At 35.4% G+C, this 19906-nt stretch overlaps 1 protein-coding gene across 1 annotated transcript in view; it reads right to left on the bottom strand.

Annotated features, from left to right (window-relative positions):
* Positions 1-12588, bottom strand: part of LOC128992308 (tetraspanin-33-like) — a 47398-nt gene extending 34810 nt beyond the window's left edge. The window contains exons 1-4 of the mRNA XM_054415815.1: positions 12155-12588; positions 6151-6360; positions 5112-5285; positions 2247-2378 (exon numbers count right to left, since the gene is read on the bottom strand). Of these exons, the coding sequence (XP_054271790.1) occupies positions 2247-2378; positions 5112-5285; positions 6151-6360; positions 12155-12241 (603 nt within the window). The 5' untranslated portion in view covers positions 12242-12588. The remainder of the gene's footprint in view (positions 1-2246; positions 2379-5111; positions 5286-6150; positions 6361-12154) is intronic.
* Between the last annotated feature and the right edge of the window lie 7318 nt (positions 12589-19906).

Raw genomic sequence — 19906 nt, 5'->3', positions numbered from 1 at the left:
CGCGGCAATTCCCGTAGGCATATCTTGCGGTTTCGGCAACACCGATAATCGCCTACCGCGATCGCGGCAATAGCCGTGAGGAAATCTCGCGGGTTCGGCGACACCGATAATCGTCTCCCGTGATCGCGGCAACACCCGTGGGCATATCTCGTGGTTTCGGCGACACCGATAATCATCTCTCGCGATCGCGGCAATACCCGTGTTGAGCATATCTTGCGGTTTTAGCAACACCGATAATCGTTTCCCGCGATCGCGGCAACACCCGTAGGCATCTCACGCGTCTCTCGCGATTGCGGCAATACTCGTGAGCATATCTTGCGGTTTCGGCAACACCGATAATCGTCTCCCGCGATCGCGGCAATACCCGTGAGCATATCTTGCGGCTTTAGCAACACCGATAATCGTCTCCCGCGATCGCGGCAATACCCGTGCGCATATCTTGCGGTTTTAGCAACACCGATGATCGTTTCCCGCGATCGCGGCAACGCCCGTAGGCATCTCACGTGGTTTCGGCGACACCGATAATCGTCTCTCGCGATCGCGGCAATACCCGTGAGCATATCTTGCGGTTTCGGCAACACCGATAATCGTCTCCCGCGATCGCGGCAATACCCGTGAGCATATCTTGCGGTTTTAGCAACACCGATAATCGTTTCCCGCGATCGCGGCAACACCCGTAGGCATCTCACGTGGTTTCGGCGACACCGATAATCGTCTCCCGCGATTGCGGAAATACCCGTGAGCATATCTTGCGGGTTTAGCAACACCGATAATCGTTTCCCGCGATCGCGGCAACACCCGTAGGCATCTCACGTGGTTTCGGCTACACCGATAATCGTCTCTCGCGATCGCGGCAATACCCGTAGGCATCTCACGTGGTTTCAGCGACACCGATAATCGTCTCTGGCGATCGCGGCAATACCCGTGAGCATATCTTGCGGTTTTAGCAACACCGATAATCGTTTCCCGCGATCGCGGCAACACCCGTAGGCATCTCACGTGGTTTCGGCGACACCGATAATCGTCACCCGCAATAGCGGCAATACCCGTGAGCATATCTTGCGGTTTTAGCAACATCGACAATCGTGTTCCGCGATCGCGGCAACTCCCGTAGGCATATCTCGTGGTTTCAGCGACACCGATTATCGTCACTCGCGATCGCGGCAATACCCGTGAGCATATCTTGCGGTTTCGGCAACACCGATAATCGTTTCCCGCGATCGTGGCAACAAAAGCGGTAGTGTTTCGGTTAGGCGACGATTCCGATGACTGGGCTCCGGATTCCCGGAGGTTTGGGTGGATTCCTGGAGTTTTCCAGGACATTTCAAGGTAAGATAAAATTCCCGGAGGTTTCCCGGTTTTCCCGAATTTCCCGGAGAGTAGACACCATGAAACACGCTCTTGCGGAATGTGTAACGTACAAGATTTTACCTGACCCGACAATGTACAGGAGGTTACGTACAATATTTTTCATTATCCATTTCACTCATCTTATAACAGTAACGTTCTTTTACAAACAAAAGATAGGTTAGGAAAATACTTTAAAGCATAACAATAACATTCGAGCGCACAGCTGATTTCTAGCATTGAACGTCGTTGGCTCCATAGAGGTATATTTTATTAAGTTGAGCACTCAATGTTATTTGAATGGGTTTCATTACTTCACAGAGTGAGTTTTTGAAACTTTACTTCACCGAGTGAAGTAAAGAAGTTGTTTACGCTTGGGATAGGGAAGTTCAACATGGCGGGTTGGGTAAAATATTATATTTAATTTCTCTGGATCAGCTGTCTGATATTGTGAAATAAGCAATTTGGCGATCTTCTTGTTTACATTTAAATATCAAAGCAAATGTAAACATTGTGAATGTTCACATTGCAGCCATGGAGACCAATCAATATTTACTTTTAAAATCCTCAACTCAGAACTTTGAAAGCCAAAGGGGCAAAGCCAACAGTCAGCATCGAAGTGTGAATAGTCCTATGACCATCCTTGGTATGGTAGCTATATTTTTGCAAAGTTTAAGCTCAGTCAATTCAGTAGTTTTTAAATTAAATAGTAATAGACATACAGACAGACACCATCAAATTTTTATATAATGATATGGATTTGTATTTATTTATCACCAAATTCAAATCATGTGGAATTTAATGACAAGATAATAAGTTATAATAGTTATAGTTTAATAATAAGTTATCTACTATTTTTAGGTAGAGACGATTTTAAAATTTTTGTTGGTTAGACTCACAGATATATCGGTGGCGTTGATACAGCAGGAGAAAGGCACACCGCACTTCTCTACACTTGGAGAGCTGCAGTTGAAGTACTCATTTTTGGACCAGTCCATGTATCCCTCCGAGCTAAGTCCACAGCATTTGAACTGAGAAATACACCAAGTCAATTACTCTATCACAAGATGGAAGCCTAACTAATGATTTAACACATATCATGTTTAGAATTACTAATCATAGTGGCATACAATATTTTTTCCTACAGTCACCCGACAAAGTTGGCTTCCTTGTACTGTTTATAGTACAGAAAGCTGCTAATTGCTGCATATTTATACTTTGCCGTACGGTTTATACTTTGTCATACGGTTTATACTTTGCCGCACATCAGGATTCCAACGAAACAACACAAAACAGCATGGTTCTATTATGCAAGTAATCCGTGTACGCTTGGAAATAGGTTGGCAACACTTAAAGATAATAATACTATGAGCAGCTGATTGACTATTATAACTACGATTTAACCTGTCATTTCGTGTTTATAGTTTCGGTATTTCTGAACTTTCTAGACTTTTCTCTTAAACGTTTTTAAAACATTTCTACGATCTTAATAAACAAGAAAATACCTTTAAAGCATTTTTTTAGGCGCGGAAACCACTTCAAATTACAAAAACATACGGAACTATATTCTCAAAACGCGGAGCACATTTCTTGCGGAGGAAAAATAGCGGAGTGATACGGACCGTGGGTACTACTTTCTCTAGGGCACCATTTGTGTTGCCAGCTGAACCTAAAAACGTGTTGTATAGTGTTTGAAAGACTAATTATTTATATGCTTTATAGTGACTGTAGGAAAAATATAATGTGTAACACGAGTGAAAAAGGCCTTTGCTGCACTCGAGATCATTCGTAAACATTGCTCTCGTGTGCAGCAAAGTGCCACTTTCACCACTAGTTACACAAATAACTAATTTGTGTAACGAGTGTGCGAAGTAGCACTTTGCTGCACATGGGGGAAATGTTTATTCACGAGCCGTGGGCGAGTGTGGAAAGTTTCTCGAGTGCAGCAAAGCTTATCATTTGAAAATTGAATCGTATGGGTACATTATTTCCATAAATGCATCAGCGCCTTATATAATTCGTACTAGGTAGTCTTATAAGTTAGCCTAGCCTTAAAGAAAGATATTTGTCAAACTAAGAGTTTCAATTGAGTTATGTTCCTAACACCAAAGGGGAATGTGTAACTATTTTATACAACAGAATTCAAGATCAAATTTTTTTGCTTCAGTGTCCTTTCCGTTTTGAAGCCCGGGTACAACAGCTAGTCTAACATAATTTTTGCAATTTTGTTATATTTTTTCAATTTTAGCGAATTTCCCTATAGGGAAGTAGCTATTACCGTAGGTCTCATGGTAAGACTTAGGCCCGGGACCGATTTACTTTTTCATTTTAATGTCCCCAGAGGCCAAAAACACCATTCGTTCAAATTTTTATATATGTATATATATATATATATATATATATATAGATTTATATATATATATATATATATATATATATACATATATAAAAATTTGAATAGATTTATATGTATATATATGTGTCCGTGAACACGATAACTTGAGTAATTTTTATCCGATTTTGATGAAATTTGGTTTGAAGGTGTAAGGCGGGATAAACTTGAATGAGTTCGCGATCCAGCATGATCGGACCATGGGAACAGGGTTTTATGGGGAGTTTTATGGGGTAAAAATTGGTTTTTCTCACTTTTTACCCTCAAAACACAAAATTTCCCAATTTTTCTCTAAACCTTCTTAAAGAGCTTAAAAAAACAAACAATTCAGTATATCAAAGTGTTTTTGTACGGTTATTGGTTACGGAGAAAACTAAAAAAATGGTAAATTTAAAATTCCCATGTTATTCTTATGGAGAATATTGTAAAATGTTGTAGTTTGCTTGTTTATGGATATATTTTGATCAAACTTGGCAAATTTATTTATTTTATAGTAAGCTATCAATATTTTACTAAAAACACACTACTTTATTAGTTTCCTTGTAGCAGCAAACCTAGGTACTCGTTAAACCTAATGTTATTTAAATAGATCAATTGAAAATCAATTCGGCCAAATGGAAATTCGCTTAGACGGCAGGTTTGCTGCGGCGGGGGTATTGCTGTATTACTTTTGCCTTGGCACCCGCGGCGCCCCACCCAGGCGACGGCCCTGTTTAGCAGGTAAAATCACAAAAGTTGCATTAACTTTCAATCAAAACCGTTTTTTTTTTTTTTTATCTGATTTCTTTTTATTTTACGGTTCTCTATGGGAAAATAACATAAGTTACAATAACTTTTTAAACATAATTTTTACAGGAAAGGGGGTTCTACCATTTTGTTAAGAATTTAAATGGCCACAACATAATAAATTTGAATACTAGATTTTTCTGTTAATTTATGGGTTTTAATGGAAAATTGCTATTAAAAATCTAAAATTAAAAAAAAAGAAAAAACTCCGGAGATACCATGGATACCATGTTATGTATCAAAATCCGACTACAGGTGTGGTCTGTAGCTTTTTACACATACAGACACATACACACACACACGGACAGACATCCCTTTGAAAACCAATTTTTTGGGTCAGGACCCAAAACAGGATATCCACTCAAAACTTAAACTCAAAAATTTTGACGCAAACAATTCTTTCTCCATATACTATGTATAGCCCCCTAAATAAGTAAATACAAGCAAGGCATGATGAGACCAAAACTAACGCAATAATATTGTTTTCTGCAAAACATATACCAGTAGTTTCAGTAGCTCTTTAAACCAGTGAAATTGAACATCCTTTTTTGTAAATATTCTAAATAGTGGTTATGGAGTGACAAACCTCCTTCTGAGCAAAGTCAATGAGATTCTGCAGATCCACGTCGTCTCTGTACGTGTGGATGATCTTGTCTGTGAAGGACTCCTCTAGCATTGACTGCAGGGTGTGAGGGAAGACAAAGCCCATGATAGCCACAGCCATCTCCAACAGGAACAGTATCAGCAGACACAAAGAGTACTGAAACAGACAGATAGAACACATCATACTCTCCTGAGTGCTATTCCGTGATTTCGGTACGTGGCAGATGTTCACGATTTTGCCGCAGTCTTGGGTGTCAGTGACGATAAAATCGTCTCCTTTGTTTAAGGGTAAGTTTTCAAGATTATTCCTCAATCGTGGGTGACAATGATGATTTACCCGTGATTGTGACCCGCGGGAGATGTTCACTATTTTATGCGCGTCTCTGTCTGCTCCAGGAGCAATGGTGTGCGATCGACACTAGCGGCTCAGATACAGACGCTGGCGGCTGTAGCAATAGACGCTTCTGGCAAAATAGGCTTGGTTGGCTTGTTACGGATTGTGGTGATTTTGCACCTTGACCACAAACATTTTGCAGGCATTTTTCAAAATCACAAAATTAGAACAAGATTTTGGTCTTGACAAAAATCCATATACTACTAAAAGTCCACCTGAAATTCGGGAATAATAATCAGCCAGGTATCTATTCAAATGCTGTATGTCCCTAGTTTGGAGCTAGAAAATCATGTTTATTATTTAATCCTACTGTCCCTTGCTACTCGATTCTAGAGATATTTTGCTGCTCACCCGACTTTCTGTGTACCGTTCGTAAAAATTGAAAAATTCGTCCAATTTCTGGTATTGGGTAAAAAGCATATTAATCTTTGATTTCTTCTCGCAGCATACCAAAAGTCCTCCTGCGACCCACCAGTGGTTCGTTAACTAAACAATGATGTAGACCAATCAATATTTAATTCCAAAAAGCTCCAACTCGAAACTTTAGATGTCAACAAAACAAAAGAACAATCAATGTCTATATGAAATATATATATACATATATGTATGTATATATTAAAATACTTACAAATTTTAAAAGACAAGTGTTTTCTCTCAAAGCCCCGACGAATCCTGAGAAACTAACAATGAAAACCACACCACCTGCCAATATCAGGACCAGTGAGATGTTCAGGACAACGTCATAGATTGTCTGTAGCTTGATAAGTCCATTTGTGACATCCGGCCACTTGTCTAAGAAAGCGTAGGTTCCAACTCCAATCAACAATCCGCCCAGCAACTGAAAAATTTAATTTCGATGTATAACAAAGGATATATATATATACACAACAAAGGACACACAACAAACAGAGATTGAAACCTTACGTAGACTATAAAAATTGTGTTATAAACTACCGTTCACAGGCCTCGCTTCTGAATAATTTCAAACCAATTACGGTACCAATAGTCCTACAAAAAAGATTCATCCAATAACTCGCCTCAAAATCAAAATCATCAAAGGAGCACATTTACACCATTGAGAGGCCCTACAGTGAAGAACACACATTCACACATGTGTGCCTCATTAAAACCCGTCATGATTGAACCATGATGATTCCTCTATCTGGATTGATTTTTACGAAGACGTTATAAAAGGAAAAGGTAAAATAAGATAACGGATTTAAAGATTAGCAAAAGGTTCATAGCCTATTAGCAGGACTTTACTATAGCCTACTAAAATTATTATGTTTGCCTCATTATACAAGTGAGGCCTACTACCAAAACTGTACAGTAGAATTATACTTTTCCGAATCCACTAATTAGGAAATTTGCCTATTCTAAACTAATTTCAGAAATATTTTTATGTAAGTACAAAGCTACAACATACTACAACATATTTCTATGCAAATGTTGTCATAACTAGCAATGTCAGAATAGCTCACAGTATTGCCATATGAAAATGTTGGAAGAGTTCACAATGTTGCTGCAAACTTAGTTAGTAGGTAAGTTATCAATAAGTTACTGTATCACCACGAACTTCGCCAAGGCTGGCAATCAAATCAAAGCTTTGATTCCCAATAGACAATAAAATTGCATATGGAATGGTCAATGAAAGGTTGGTTAAACATTTGTCAAGGAAGAGTACAATGGATGTAGGGTACAAGGTCAAAACAATAGATACAAAGAGAATATAAAATACATGCAGATGAGGATAACTACAAGAGAAAAAAGTAAAAAAACATTACTCAATATGTAATGGTCTAGGAAGTTCTAAAAAATTGTTTAGTTTGTAGAACGGGTTCTTTACTAGCCACATATGAATTTTAGCTTTACAAATTTTGTAAGGAAGCGATAGCAATTTGTTGGGCGATTTATTTCAACATTTTAGGCCCAGAATTTTATTACTTTTATTTGTTTTCCTCAGTCTAACATGGGGTATATCAAATTGATGTCCGTTTCTAGTTTGAAAATCATGATAATCACTCCTTGTCAGAGCCGGACTTACCTATGGGCGGAGAGGGCGATCGCCCGGGGCCCCCTTGCACTGTAGTTTTTATTAATAACTTCGAAAATTTATCAGACACTTATCAAATGGCCTTCTTTTGTAACAGCTTTATTTTTATTTTCGTTATTCTATATTTAAGGTTATTGTTAGGTACTTTTAAAGGCATTACTAGGAACGAAATTCTTGACCCTAAGGGACTTTTCCTCAGAGTTGCACTGGGCCCCGCGCTTAGGCCTGGTTTACACGAGCATATGTGCTAGACTGTGATGGACAAGTTTCAGTTTCAATGAAGTCGCTCGCCCGAACGTACGGCCGTGGCGAATGAGTTGAAGGGGGCCCCGCGCTTGGGGCAAAAATACAATAAATATGAAAACTCTTGTCCCAACGTAGAACGTAACTTGTAAAATTGTGTTGTGTTAAATGGAGATTCACTGGAGTTCAAATACTTTAAAAAATAAAAACATTGCTCCATTTATGTTTTATTAAATGTTATTATTTTCTTTTACTTCTAAGTATATACCAATCAGGATTTTAAGGGGTAGAAGTATATTATCCGTTCAATTTAAAGGTTTTGTAAAATAGTAATTAATTAAGTTATGCGTCGAAATGTTGATCTCCAATTTAGTCTTTGGAGTCAAAATCATACAGCGCCAGTAAGATTTTTTAAATCTATAGATCTTTTAGATCTATATATATCTATAAATCTATAGATATATATACATATATCAACGCTTTGTTCTTTCAATGTTGTCTACACCAAAAGAATTTAGTAAGCTAGTTAAAGAAGAAAAGATCCAAATTCTCAACATCACAATACATCACACTTTAAAACAACTGGAGTCGTCTGATGTTAACAAAAAATTACATTTATTTGGAGTGGGCGAGCGTTGTCGACTGAAATCGTAAACAAGTGATAAGCAGAAGCAGCTGCAACAATCAATGATAATGAGCTGATAAGGGATCCTGTCTAGTCCTGTCTGTCTCACGAACTCGCATACACACACATAAAATGCTTTATCGCCTATCCAAAACAATTTAAATCACTTTACTCCCATAGTTTGTCCTTTGAGACTAGTGGTCACGTCAAGTTGGTTGAAATTGTCTTACTTTTTGAGTTATTTTATTGTAATTCTGCAAACTAACAGTACAAAAACAAAGCTGAAGTGAATAAAGTTGTATTCAATGCTATGTTTGTGTTGTATTAATCGAAATTGGAACCATTTAAACATATTTCAGCTACTCATATAAATAGTTAGCTTGTGAGTGTTTATTAGACATTGCAAGATTTTGCTCGTCAATAAAAAACTCAAACTTGAAAGTCCTCAATGGTACTTTTCATGCTAGGACTTTAACATATTATAAAAACGAGAATACCATAGGTACCAAAACCATTATGAAAATAAAACAATCACACTAGGCCTATATTGTAGTAATATTGAAAAATCATACAAATCGACGGCAATAAACGATAATTTAAATACGTAATAAACAAAAATATATCAATGCTTCTAATCCAAATATATTATGGTAGCCTACCATGCTACCATAACCATACCAAATATGCCGTCACTGGTACTACAAAGCAATTGAAACATTTTGTCAGAGTTTGTTTAAATAGTGAATGCAAGAGATTAGGTTTCAAACATTTTTATTTTTTGTGTATAAAATTAAAAGATGCTGTAGCCTATATAAAAATATGTTAAAATAGTTATATTTGAAGAACAATTTTTGATATAGAACTTATTGCTTATTTGGCCTTAAATTGCTCTATTTGAAGCCTAAATTTAGAAATTTGTCCCCGGACCCCCCTTTGGCTTGGGGGGTATTCCATACCCCTCATACCCCCCGGAGGCCCCCCCACACTGAAATCCTAGGGCCCTATTGGAAAATTTGCCCGGGGCCCCTGAAGTCCTAAGTCCGGCCCTGCTCCTTGTGGCATGGGAGTCCATACCTTTAAAACTAGTTAAGGATGATATTAAATATATATAAATTAATAACGGTTAAAATATTAAAATCAATAAAAATGGGGCGACAATGTTCCTCAGTATCAACCCTAGCCATTATGCGCAGGACCTTTTTTTGAAATATTAAGACATCGGAGACATGAAAACTATTACCCCAAAGAAAGATACCATAGTTCAAGGCAGACTGAAATAAAGCAAAGTAAACTGATCTTAAATAACTAATAGGAACTAAAACTTGATAGTGATCAATATAAACAGGTGGAAAAAGCAATAAAAAACAGCTCTGGTCTGAGATTGATTTTCGATTACTCCCAACTAAAGGATGGTGGTTTATTGAAGGAAGCATTGGTGTTGGCCGAAAACAATATTCCATATTTCAAGAAAATCGCATCACCGCTGATAAAAGGAAAAGTTGCACCGATATTGAAAGATCAATTTGTACCATGATTCTTTCCCCTCCTCAGGTAGAATGGCAATTTTTGTCATCGGACGCAGAAAAGTACCTTTTGGTGTTGTGATGTCAACAACTCTTACTTGTCCATCTCGACCGGGGTATAGGGCAGATATTCTTCCAAGGGGCCAGGTGTAACTTGTATTGTCTTCGTCTACGATTATTGCCAAGTCGTCAACTTCAGGTGGAACAGTTCTTTTATGTCATTTGCACCTCCTTGTCAAGCAGGGTAAATACTCATGAATCCATCTTTGCCAAAAGTTGTCCAGTAGGGTCTTAACTCAAGTTAGTTGCCTTCTGCAAAGTTTGTCTTCAATGATATCTATTTTAAAGGCTTCTATAAGAAAATGGTTTGGTGTGAGTCGGTCTGGATCAAGTGGGTCAATTGGTACATTAGTCAGTGGTCTTGAATTGATGATAAATTCAATTTGAACAAGAAAGGTTCGAAGTTCTTCATCCTTAGGATACTGGGAACGCATGACAAATTTTAATGCGGTTTTAACTGATCTGATGAGTCTCTCCCAGCATCCACCCATATGTGGGGCTCGAGGAGGAATAAAGTTCCATTTGATACCTTGTCTGGATATGACCCTCTGAATGTGGACATTGTTTAAACACTTAGTAGCATTCCTGAGTTCTTTGTCACTCCCAACAAAGTTTGTCCCATTGTCCGAGAACATCTCCAATGGACAGGGTCTTCGGCTAATGAAACATTAGATTGCCATGATACAACTTTCTGTGTTCAAAGAATGTGCAACTTCCAAGTGGACAGCTCTAGTTGTCAAACATGTGAACAAAACTCACCAACGTTTCTCGTGTCTCCTCCCAACACTAACTTCTATCGGTCCGAAGTAATCTACTCCAGTGTAGAAGATCGGGTGGCTAGTTCTCGTTACTCTGAATTCTAGTAGAGGCGCCATTTGGGGGGGAACAGGCTTCACACAATTCAATCTGCACCTCATGCATTCTTTCTTAATTTTCTTCAGAATCGGTCTTAGATTTGTTATCCAGAATCTTTCTCTTATCTTGCACCCAACTGTCTCGAGACCTTGATGGAAACATTCATTATGATACATTTGTCCTATCAATCTCGAAGTAAAGTGTCGGCCATCTAATATTATAAGATTTTTCTGATCTTCCGTCAGTTCGGGTGAGTTTGAGGTTCTTGATGACATTCTTAAAATGTTGTTATAATCCAAATATGGAGAGAATGAATAAATGCGGCTTGACTTCGGAATAGACTTCTTTCTCATCAAAAGTTTCCTTTCTTCACCAAAGGTTTCATCCTGTACAGATTTCAAAAGAATTTCTTCGGAAGCTTTCAGTTCTTTAGGTTCTAGCTCAACGATGCTGTTGTAGTCTATTGGTCCAAATCGAAGTTGAGTTTTGTCGTTTGATTTGCACCTCGATTTTAAGTTATTGACATATCTTAAAATCCCCCATTGAATTACAGTAAGTTAGAACCCCGGTTAACCAAAATAAAGGGTGGGGAGCTGTTTCAGATAACCAATTTTTTGTTTAACCCGTTATAGGCAGAAGTTATTCTAAAAATAGCCTATGTATTACAACAGTGTGTAAAATGAATTTAAAACAATGTCTAGGCCTATTAAATATGTTGTTTTATTTCAACTAGGCTACAGAAATGCCACAATGGGTTAGAAAATACTTAAAGCTTACGTAACTTATTACTTATATTTTAGTCCTGTATTATTTTATGGAACCGTTTTGGTTAACCTGAATTCAGTAAAATGGGGTAGGCCTATTTCTGTAATATGATTTACTCAATGACAAAACTTGAATCAAACCAAAACCTGAACATTCTAACTTATGTTAGGCCTACTGTAAATCGATTGTAACAATCAATAATACAATGGAGTAGGGGGCAAAGTTCCCCAAGGGATTGATAAGTGATAATTTTGGCCAACTAAGTAAGTAGGCTCTGTTGTTTAAATGATGTTTAGGTTAACTTATAGGCTAGATCCAAACTTCTGTTTATTTTTGTGATTTTAAAAATGTTTTGAGTTGATTGCATTGATGCCGAATTCAGACACAAATATAGCTCAGGCTTTACTAACTTAATAAATACGTTTACACTAGGCCTACTGTACAGGATACTTTAGTAGTTAAGTAGTTAGGCCTAGTAGTCTAGTAAGAAGTTGAGTAAGATACTCACCCAGAAAGCGAAATTTAATAGGAAGATCATATATTTAACACACGAACTAACGTAAGTAAAATTACTTGGAGTCCTCCTTCTATTCATTTTTCAGTCAAGCTAAGAATAAGAATGCGAAAATCACAAAGAAAAATGTTTATATTTCGAGATAAACCTACAGACAGATAATTGCACGATATAAACTTGCAATTTATCTGATTTTGTAACACATTACAGAAAATAAGATGAATCTTTTAGATTGAGACTCTTCTTTCAGCTATAATTATTAAGATATACAATATGTTGAGGTAAATTGACTAAGTAATGTGAATAATCGCCATTGTTCATTTTGAAAGCAGGATGAATAACTCTACTACTAAGAAATCATTTTAGCAAGGGTACACAAAACGGTCAGCTAGAAACCTCAGCTACTAGCAATCAGAATTCAGAAAACAAAGCAGACATGGCAGAACGAGAACGCAGGGCACAGAATGGAATAATGACAGAAGATTTGATACTGACTGACACTTTTGTTTTGACACTACTGACAGTGACTAGCCTGAAGATAGCTGACGATCCTATCTGACGACCTAGATTTTTTGCCCTTTTGATTTACGACTTGCCAGTGGAAAGTAAGCAGGGTGCAAATAAAAGTAGACCTCAAAGTTAATCTTTGAAAGTGCTATTAGTGGTATGGGAGCTGGGAGTATAATTAATATTGTGAAACTTAACGATGTGTTTTCTTTTATTTCGGTGATTTTTAATCAATGTTGTTGTAGTTTAATACAGTATTGGCGTTGACTCACAGCCATACGGAGAACAACTCATTAGAAAATATTTCCTACTGAAATATCCTAAAGAATGCGCCTGGTCCCTTCGTGAGTGTTTGGGGAGTTTTGGAATTTTGTAACGTTCTAAAAATGCAACGCTTGCATCGAGAGCTTATAATTCCACGAATGGATGTCAAATCTTTCCAAACCAAACATATTTCAACAAATTACAAGCCAACTGCCCTAGTGGAAGAGATCAATATATGTCAATACAAAAATTGTATATTGATACGTATTGATACGTATGTGTATTTGGGCCAATACACATCAATACACATCAATACATATCAATACAAGTAAATATAGAATCCGAGTCATTAGCTTAATTGAAAATAATTTGTAGCTTGTTAATAAACAATTTTTAATTTGTTTCAACACATTGAATCACATCTACTATGCACTAAAAATAAAATAAAAATGAAAAAGTAAAATAATTCTTGTCAAAAAGCTCTTGGTGTTCCCGTGATTTGAACCTGGGACTCCAGCTTGGTAGGCGGCTGTCTAAGCCACTACGCCACCAACACGACAATGTAATGATAGCCACTTTGAATGCGAGAAGCTGTGTTAGGCCTCATAATTGAACTTGAAAAGATTTTTCAATGGCATTTGTGTCATTTCAAGCATGTACCCATGCATGTAATTATGCTTTAACATGTTTCAAAACTGTTTTATTACCAGTTCAAACTGTTTTCTTGCTACTTGGGTGATGTGAATAGTCATTAAATACATTTAAAACATTTTGATTTAAACTTCATATTACAGCAATGTTGATATAAGATTGAAACAATTTAAAAAATGTTTAACAATAAGTTTTTTGCAGTTGAAAAAAATAGTTTCAATACGAGCTGTGACTGTTTTACAACAATTTTAAAAATTTTTTACAATCAGTTTTTTGAAGTTTAAAAAAATTAGTTTTAATACAAGTTGTAAACTGATTTACAACAATTTTAAAATTGTTTAGCAATCAGTTTTTGGCAGTTTAAAAAATAAGATTTAATACAAGTTGTAACTGTTTTACAACAATTTTAAAATGATATATTTTTAAATTATATTGAGTTTTAGGTACCTCAACTAACGTCTATGACCTAAAACTAGAGTTTTTCCTTTTAAAAAAAATAACATTCTTATTACTGTTTATTTAACCACTTTAAATTAATAGTTTGTATAATCCATAATGCTCATATGTGATTCATTTTAGAGATATTTTGAATTTTATTTACCCGTATTGATGTCTATTGATTTATATTTACATCTAACATATTTAAAAAATATTCTCTATTGATATCAATGAACGATTTGTTTGCTCTAATGATCTATATTGATATATTTTATGTTTATAGATGTCTAGTGATATGTATTGACTAAGTTTTCAGTGATGTCTATTTGTTTGTATTTACTTGTAATGATATCCATGAACATCTATTGATATCACTAAGCATCTAGTGATATCAATAGATTTTTTCTATTGATTTCTATTGATGTCGTAGGGTGTATTACTCAACCTATTTAGCACGTAGGATAACGCGGGTGTTAACAACATAGTTGTAAACGTAGAGTTTGAGAATAAATTATGATTTTCGACGACAATAACAACTAAAACTTAGGTGGTACTGCTAACCAACATATGTACATGTTATAAATAATAGTTAAATCTAGAATAAACTACTAGAACATGAATATCACGAACGCGAACCCTAAAGAAATAGCACTGAACATGACTAAGTAGTGGATAATTCACGTAGAATTTGAGAATAAATTGTGATTTTCGACTACTATAACAATTAAAACTTAGGTGGTACTGCTAATTAGCATATGCACATGTTATAAGTAATAGTAAATTCTAGGATAATCTACTAGAACATGAATATCATGAACGCAAACCTTAATGAAATAGCTTTAAAAATTGCTAATAATTAGCCTAAGCGATGGCTCGTGTAGTAGAGTGTGAGAATAAATTGTGATTTTCGACGATCATCACTGCAAAATCGTAGGTGGTACTGATGATTCGCGTATGCACATGTGATAAATAATAGTAAATTCTAGAATTGTAAACTACTAGATCATGATTATCATGAACGCGGACCTTGAAGACATAGCTTTCAACATGGCAAATAATTAAGGGATGGCTCGCGTAGTAGAGTGTGAGAATAAATAGTGATTTTCGACTACTATAACAACTAAAACTTAGGTGGTACTGCTAATCAGCATATGTACATGTTATAAGTATTAGTAAATTCTAGGATAATAACCTACTAGAACATCAATAACACGAACGCGAACCTTAAAGAAATAGCTTTAAAAATTGCTAATAATCAGCCAAAGATGGCTCGCGCGTAGAGTGTGTGAGAATAAATTTTGATTTTCGACGATCATCACTGCAAAATCGTAGGTGGTACTGATGATTCGCGTATGCAAATGTTATAATTAATAATACATTCTACGATAGTAAACTACTAGAACATGAATATCACGAACGCGACCCTTAAAAAAATTGCTCTGAACATTGTGTATTAGGGCATGGCTGGGTTAGGGTTTGAGAATAAAACGTGGTTTTCGACGACTTTCACTTCAAAATCGTAGGTGGTACTGATAATTAGCTTATAAACATGTTATAAATAATAGTAAATTCTAGGATTGTAAACTACTAAAACATGATTATCACGAACGCGGACCTTAAAGAAATAACCTTTAACATGGCTAATAATTAAGGGATGACACTCGTAGTAGAGTGTGAGAATAAATAATTGCGATTTTCAACGACTATTACTGTAAAATCTTGGTATCCATCTAGGTCTTGCACGAATTAATTGTGATATTGCTTATGTTAATCATGAAAAATCCAAGATTAACGTGTGCGGTTTTAAGGTAATGAAGATTTTGTTTAAAGATATTGTTCGTAAGTACACGTAAGTTTAAAAATATTTTTGTTAGTACACCAACATTTTATTTAAATAAATAATGTTTGTTAAATATCTAAATTGAGTAAAAAATAATCTTTTGATGATCCAAAATTAAGAAACCCACCTGATTACGTATTTTCCTCCAATTCAAGCACCGCTGGGGAGGGGGCGGAGCATCTTCACATATTGTCCAATAGCAAACTCGTGCGCGTAAGGAGGGGGTAGTTCTCTAGTCTGGAGATTTTAGACTCTGAATTTTTATCAGAGTCAGTTTTCATCTTGTACTCTGAGGTAGAGGGTGTATTGTGGTTGTGTTTTCGTGTGTTATTGTGCGTAGTGCGCGTTGTGTGATGGTGACGGTCGAAGTTTGGAGGAGCCGGATCGGCCGATTCACTGGAGGCAGAGCACGTATGAAAAAAGGAGGTAAGGTGTTATCATCAAATTAATATCAAGAATCTCCATATAATGGAAATACAATTTTTTTCATATATAAATTTTTGTCACGTTTTGTGGTAAAGGCTATAATATTTAATTTATAACGAATTCAAACCTTAAAAACAGCTCAAGACATAGCATTTTAAGTGAATTGATAAGTGAATTGAATTGATTGAATTGACATCGTCGCGCGGCTTATGATCGTACGATCATAAGCCGCGCGGACGATCCGCCACGTGTGGCCCCGGCCTAACGCGAAGTTGTGCAGGAAACTTTCTTTTTAGGGAAATAATTAGAGAGTGAGGCCCTTTAAAGTTTCGTATTTCTCCATAAGATTAACATGGGAAACAAAAATGCTTATGCAACTCCAGCTGTTGGCAGAAATTAAATGTGAGAAGAAGAACATACGTTAATGTTGAACAGTCAATTAGTTTGCTAATTTAACAGTTTGCTACAAACATTAACTGACTTGGTTGAAATGAAATACATATATACTATTTGTATTTAGGTTGGCGTAAATATTACAATGGAAAAAACGAGAGAACCTGGATAAATTTATATATTCTGTTATGTACATCTTGAATATTTCCATAATCGTATGGTCGAATCTTTTAATAATATCATTCTTTTTAAATTACACCTCTAATACTTAGAAATTGCTCGAATTCGAGCAACAGGGACACTAGTCTTAATGTTAATACGCAAGCAGTTTTCTTTTCACAGTCATAACTCAATAACGGCTTGATGGATTTTAAAGTTTGAGGTGTCAAATTAAATGTACATAAGAGATACTATACATAAGAGATAACCAAAACAGTATGAGAGTGAATGTAAATTCAAACGAGTGTTAGCCCGTCCTACGTACGGGAATTCAGTGGTCAGTTAAAACCGTGTACAATTCAGATCAGCTAGTTTACACATAAAGACAAAGTTTCTTGCAGTTTTAATGTGAAGAATCATCTTGTAAACAAATGCTGTGTGACCAAATATGTTTTTATTTCATCATAGGCCTATACGATTATAGATATTGTATTATAGATATTGTAGATTACTTTCATATTTTTTGCATCATAATATTTTTGTATTTCTATAATCAGTCATATAAATTATTTTAGAGTGACTCTTTGATTAAGGTCTTGCTGTTTATATTTTTTTTTGTTTATTTTTGAAATATAAGTTTCAGTTTTGCTCGATTTCGAGCAACGGGCTATCTAGTAGTATAAATAAGTCAACCCAATGCATGCCATTATTATCCAATAATGATGGATTTGTGTAACACACGCTTAATGTTTACAGCTGTTACATTAAGCAAATGTTATTGTACCAAAAGCTAGTGTAAAATGTTAGCGTCGGCTGCTAAACTGAAACCCTAAACTAAGAGTATGGCTTAAACTAAAAATTATTTTTCTTTCAACACAAAAATCATAAAAATCCGTCAAGCGGTTGATTCAGAACCGTGAAATAAAAAACCCTGTCACGTTTTCATATATACGATCTGTTGGCCCGTTCGTTAGTGTGGTGGTGCCATCAAAATACTAGAATTTTAACTATTAAATGGGTAAAAAATGAAGATAAAATATTAATATGACTATTGCGTACTTTACAAAATATGGTAGATTACCTTACTGCATACAATATTTTCTGTGCTTGGTACGAATTAATATTGCTTAAATAACAGCTAGGCTCCATCTCCTTTTGAAAACCCATTTGGTTAATATTCTAATCGTGACGAATAATCGCCATCTTTTTAGTAAACACAACCAAAATGTGTATATTCAAATTTGTTTATTTTAAATTTAAAACTCCCACGATATTCTTATGAATTAGTTAACTGTTGCAGTTTGCTTGTTTATAGATATATTTTGATCAAACTTGGAAAATTAGTTATTTTATAGTAAGGTACTGTATTGATATTTTACTTTAAAAAACACTATAATAACCTACCTGTAGCAGCAAACCTATGTACCTGTTGAATCTAATTTTATTTAAAAACAACTAATAAAACATCCAATCAAATTCTGTAGGTTTGCTGTAGCAGAGTTGTTTTACTCATAAAATAAGCTTAAATTTTAAGATTTTATAGGATCACACTATTTAACTAAATAGGATAAATTATCATAATCCTTGAAAGTAACGGTCAATTTCCATGTGTTTCACCTATTTTTGATAAATAGAAAAAACTAAATATACTTAATAACAAATAACTCAAAAACCGTTGGGTTTAGAGAAATATGGTAAATACAAAAAATGTGTATTTTTAGATAACCTACATTTTGTTCATTTAGCTTTTTCCTGTATCTCTAATAATAAGCAGCTAAGTTCTAAGTTCTAGAGCAGCTAATTAAGAAGACTCTGCATGACAATTGCATCTCTAATGCTGCAATTGTGAGAGCGTTATTGCACTACTGCGTTTCATAATCGTCACGTAAAGAAAATGCTTAATTGACACGCATTAAATAGCAAAACTAACACCATTGTAATATTAACTGTATTAACTGTAATAATAAAATGTTTGAAGTTATATTGATAGTGGTTTAATATTCATAATCATTCTGTTACAGGTATCAAGCCAGCTAGCTCGTTCTTCTTCTACGGCATTGTGCTGTTGGTGTTGTTGGTGATAAGAGGTGTGGAGAGGAATCCTGGCCCCGTCGAGGTAAGTTCCACAGACTTGGCTACCTATCTGGCAGAACGTTTTTCAAGTGTAGATCTTGTATCGAATGCAGGAGTAGGAAAAGATTCCGTTTTCACACAGGCTGCAAAGCATTTCTTTGGGTGGACTGATCGCAATCTGACAAGAACATTGTATTTGTATTAAAGCTATTCATAACCTTAAATAAAATACACCAAAACAACGTTAGTAAAAAACTTGCCGAACGCAAAAGTAAAAAGTTTCGACTTACAAAATTGTTTAGAACAAAATATTGTTTCAAATACGTATTACAAATAAGAATTCATTAATATACAATACAAATAATATTACTGTACCATCTAATAGATTTATTGGGTTCTTTGTAAAACAAGGGTTGAATTGTGTGGCTATTAGTTTTAAGATTTATATACTATTGCTGTAGAATATATACGACTTGTTTAAGGTTTCATCACATCATTTGGACGTTTGTCAATGCTATGAAAATAGTTTTATGACAATAAATACTAAATGGTTTTTGGGTTTTTAAACAATAATGGTTGAATTTTGTGAATATTATACTTTTACGATTTACAAGCTATTGTTTTAGAGTATTATATGTTTGACTTTTGTCGATGCTATGTTAAATAGTTGAATGACAATAAATACTTATTTGTTGTTGGTTATGGTTATTGGTTTCTTAAACAATAAGTGATGATGTTTACGGATTTTAGTTTTAAGATTTACAAACTATTGTTTTCTAGCATAAGACTTGTTTAAGGTTTAATAACATTTTTGGACGTTTGTCGATGCTATGTAAAATGGTTGTATGACAATTAAGATTTAATATATAAATTAATTCTGTATGATAGTAGATATAATTAACAATTACAATGTATATAGGTCCGGTTTACCTTTATTCTTGTGTAAAGTTCATTGGACGTATTAATTATTTTTGTTTCAGATACCTAGCGCCTCT

This window comes from Macrosteles quadrilineatus, unplaced genomic scaffold, assembly GCF_028750875.1.
Source record: "Macrosteles quadrilineatus isolate MER2022 unplaced genomic scaffold, UCM_ALF_1.0 Scaffold_1__1_contigs__length_201487025, whole genome shotgun sequence".
Classification (NCBI taxonomy): Eukaryota; Metazoa; Arthropoda; class Insecta; order Hemiptera; family Cicadellidae; genus Macrosteles; species Macrosteles quadrilineatus.
The sequence above is the reverse complement of the archived record's forward strand: the minus strand, read 5'-3'. Positions and strand labels throughout refer to the sequence as shown.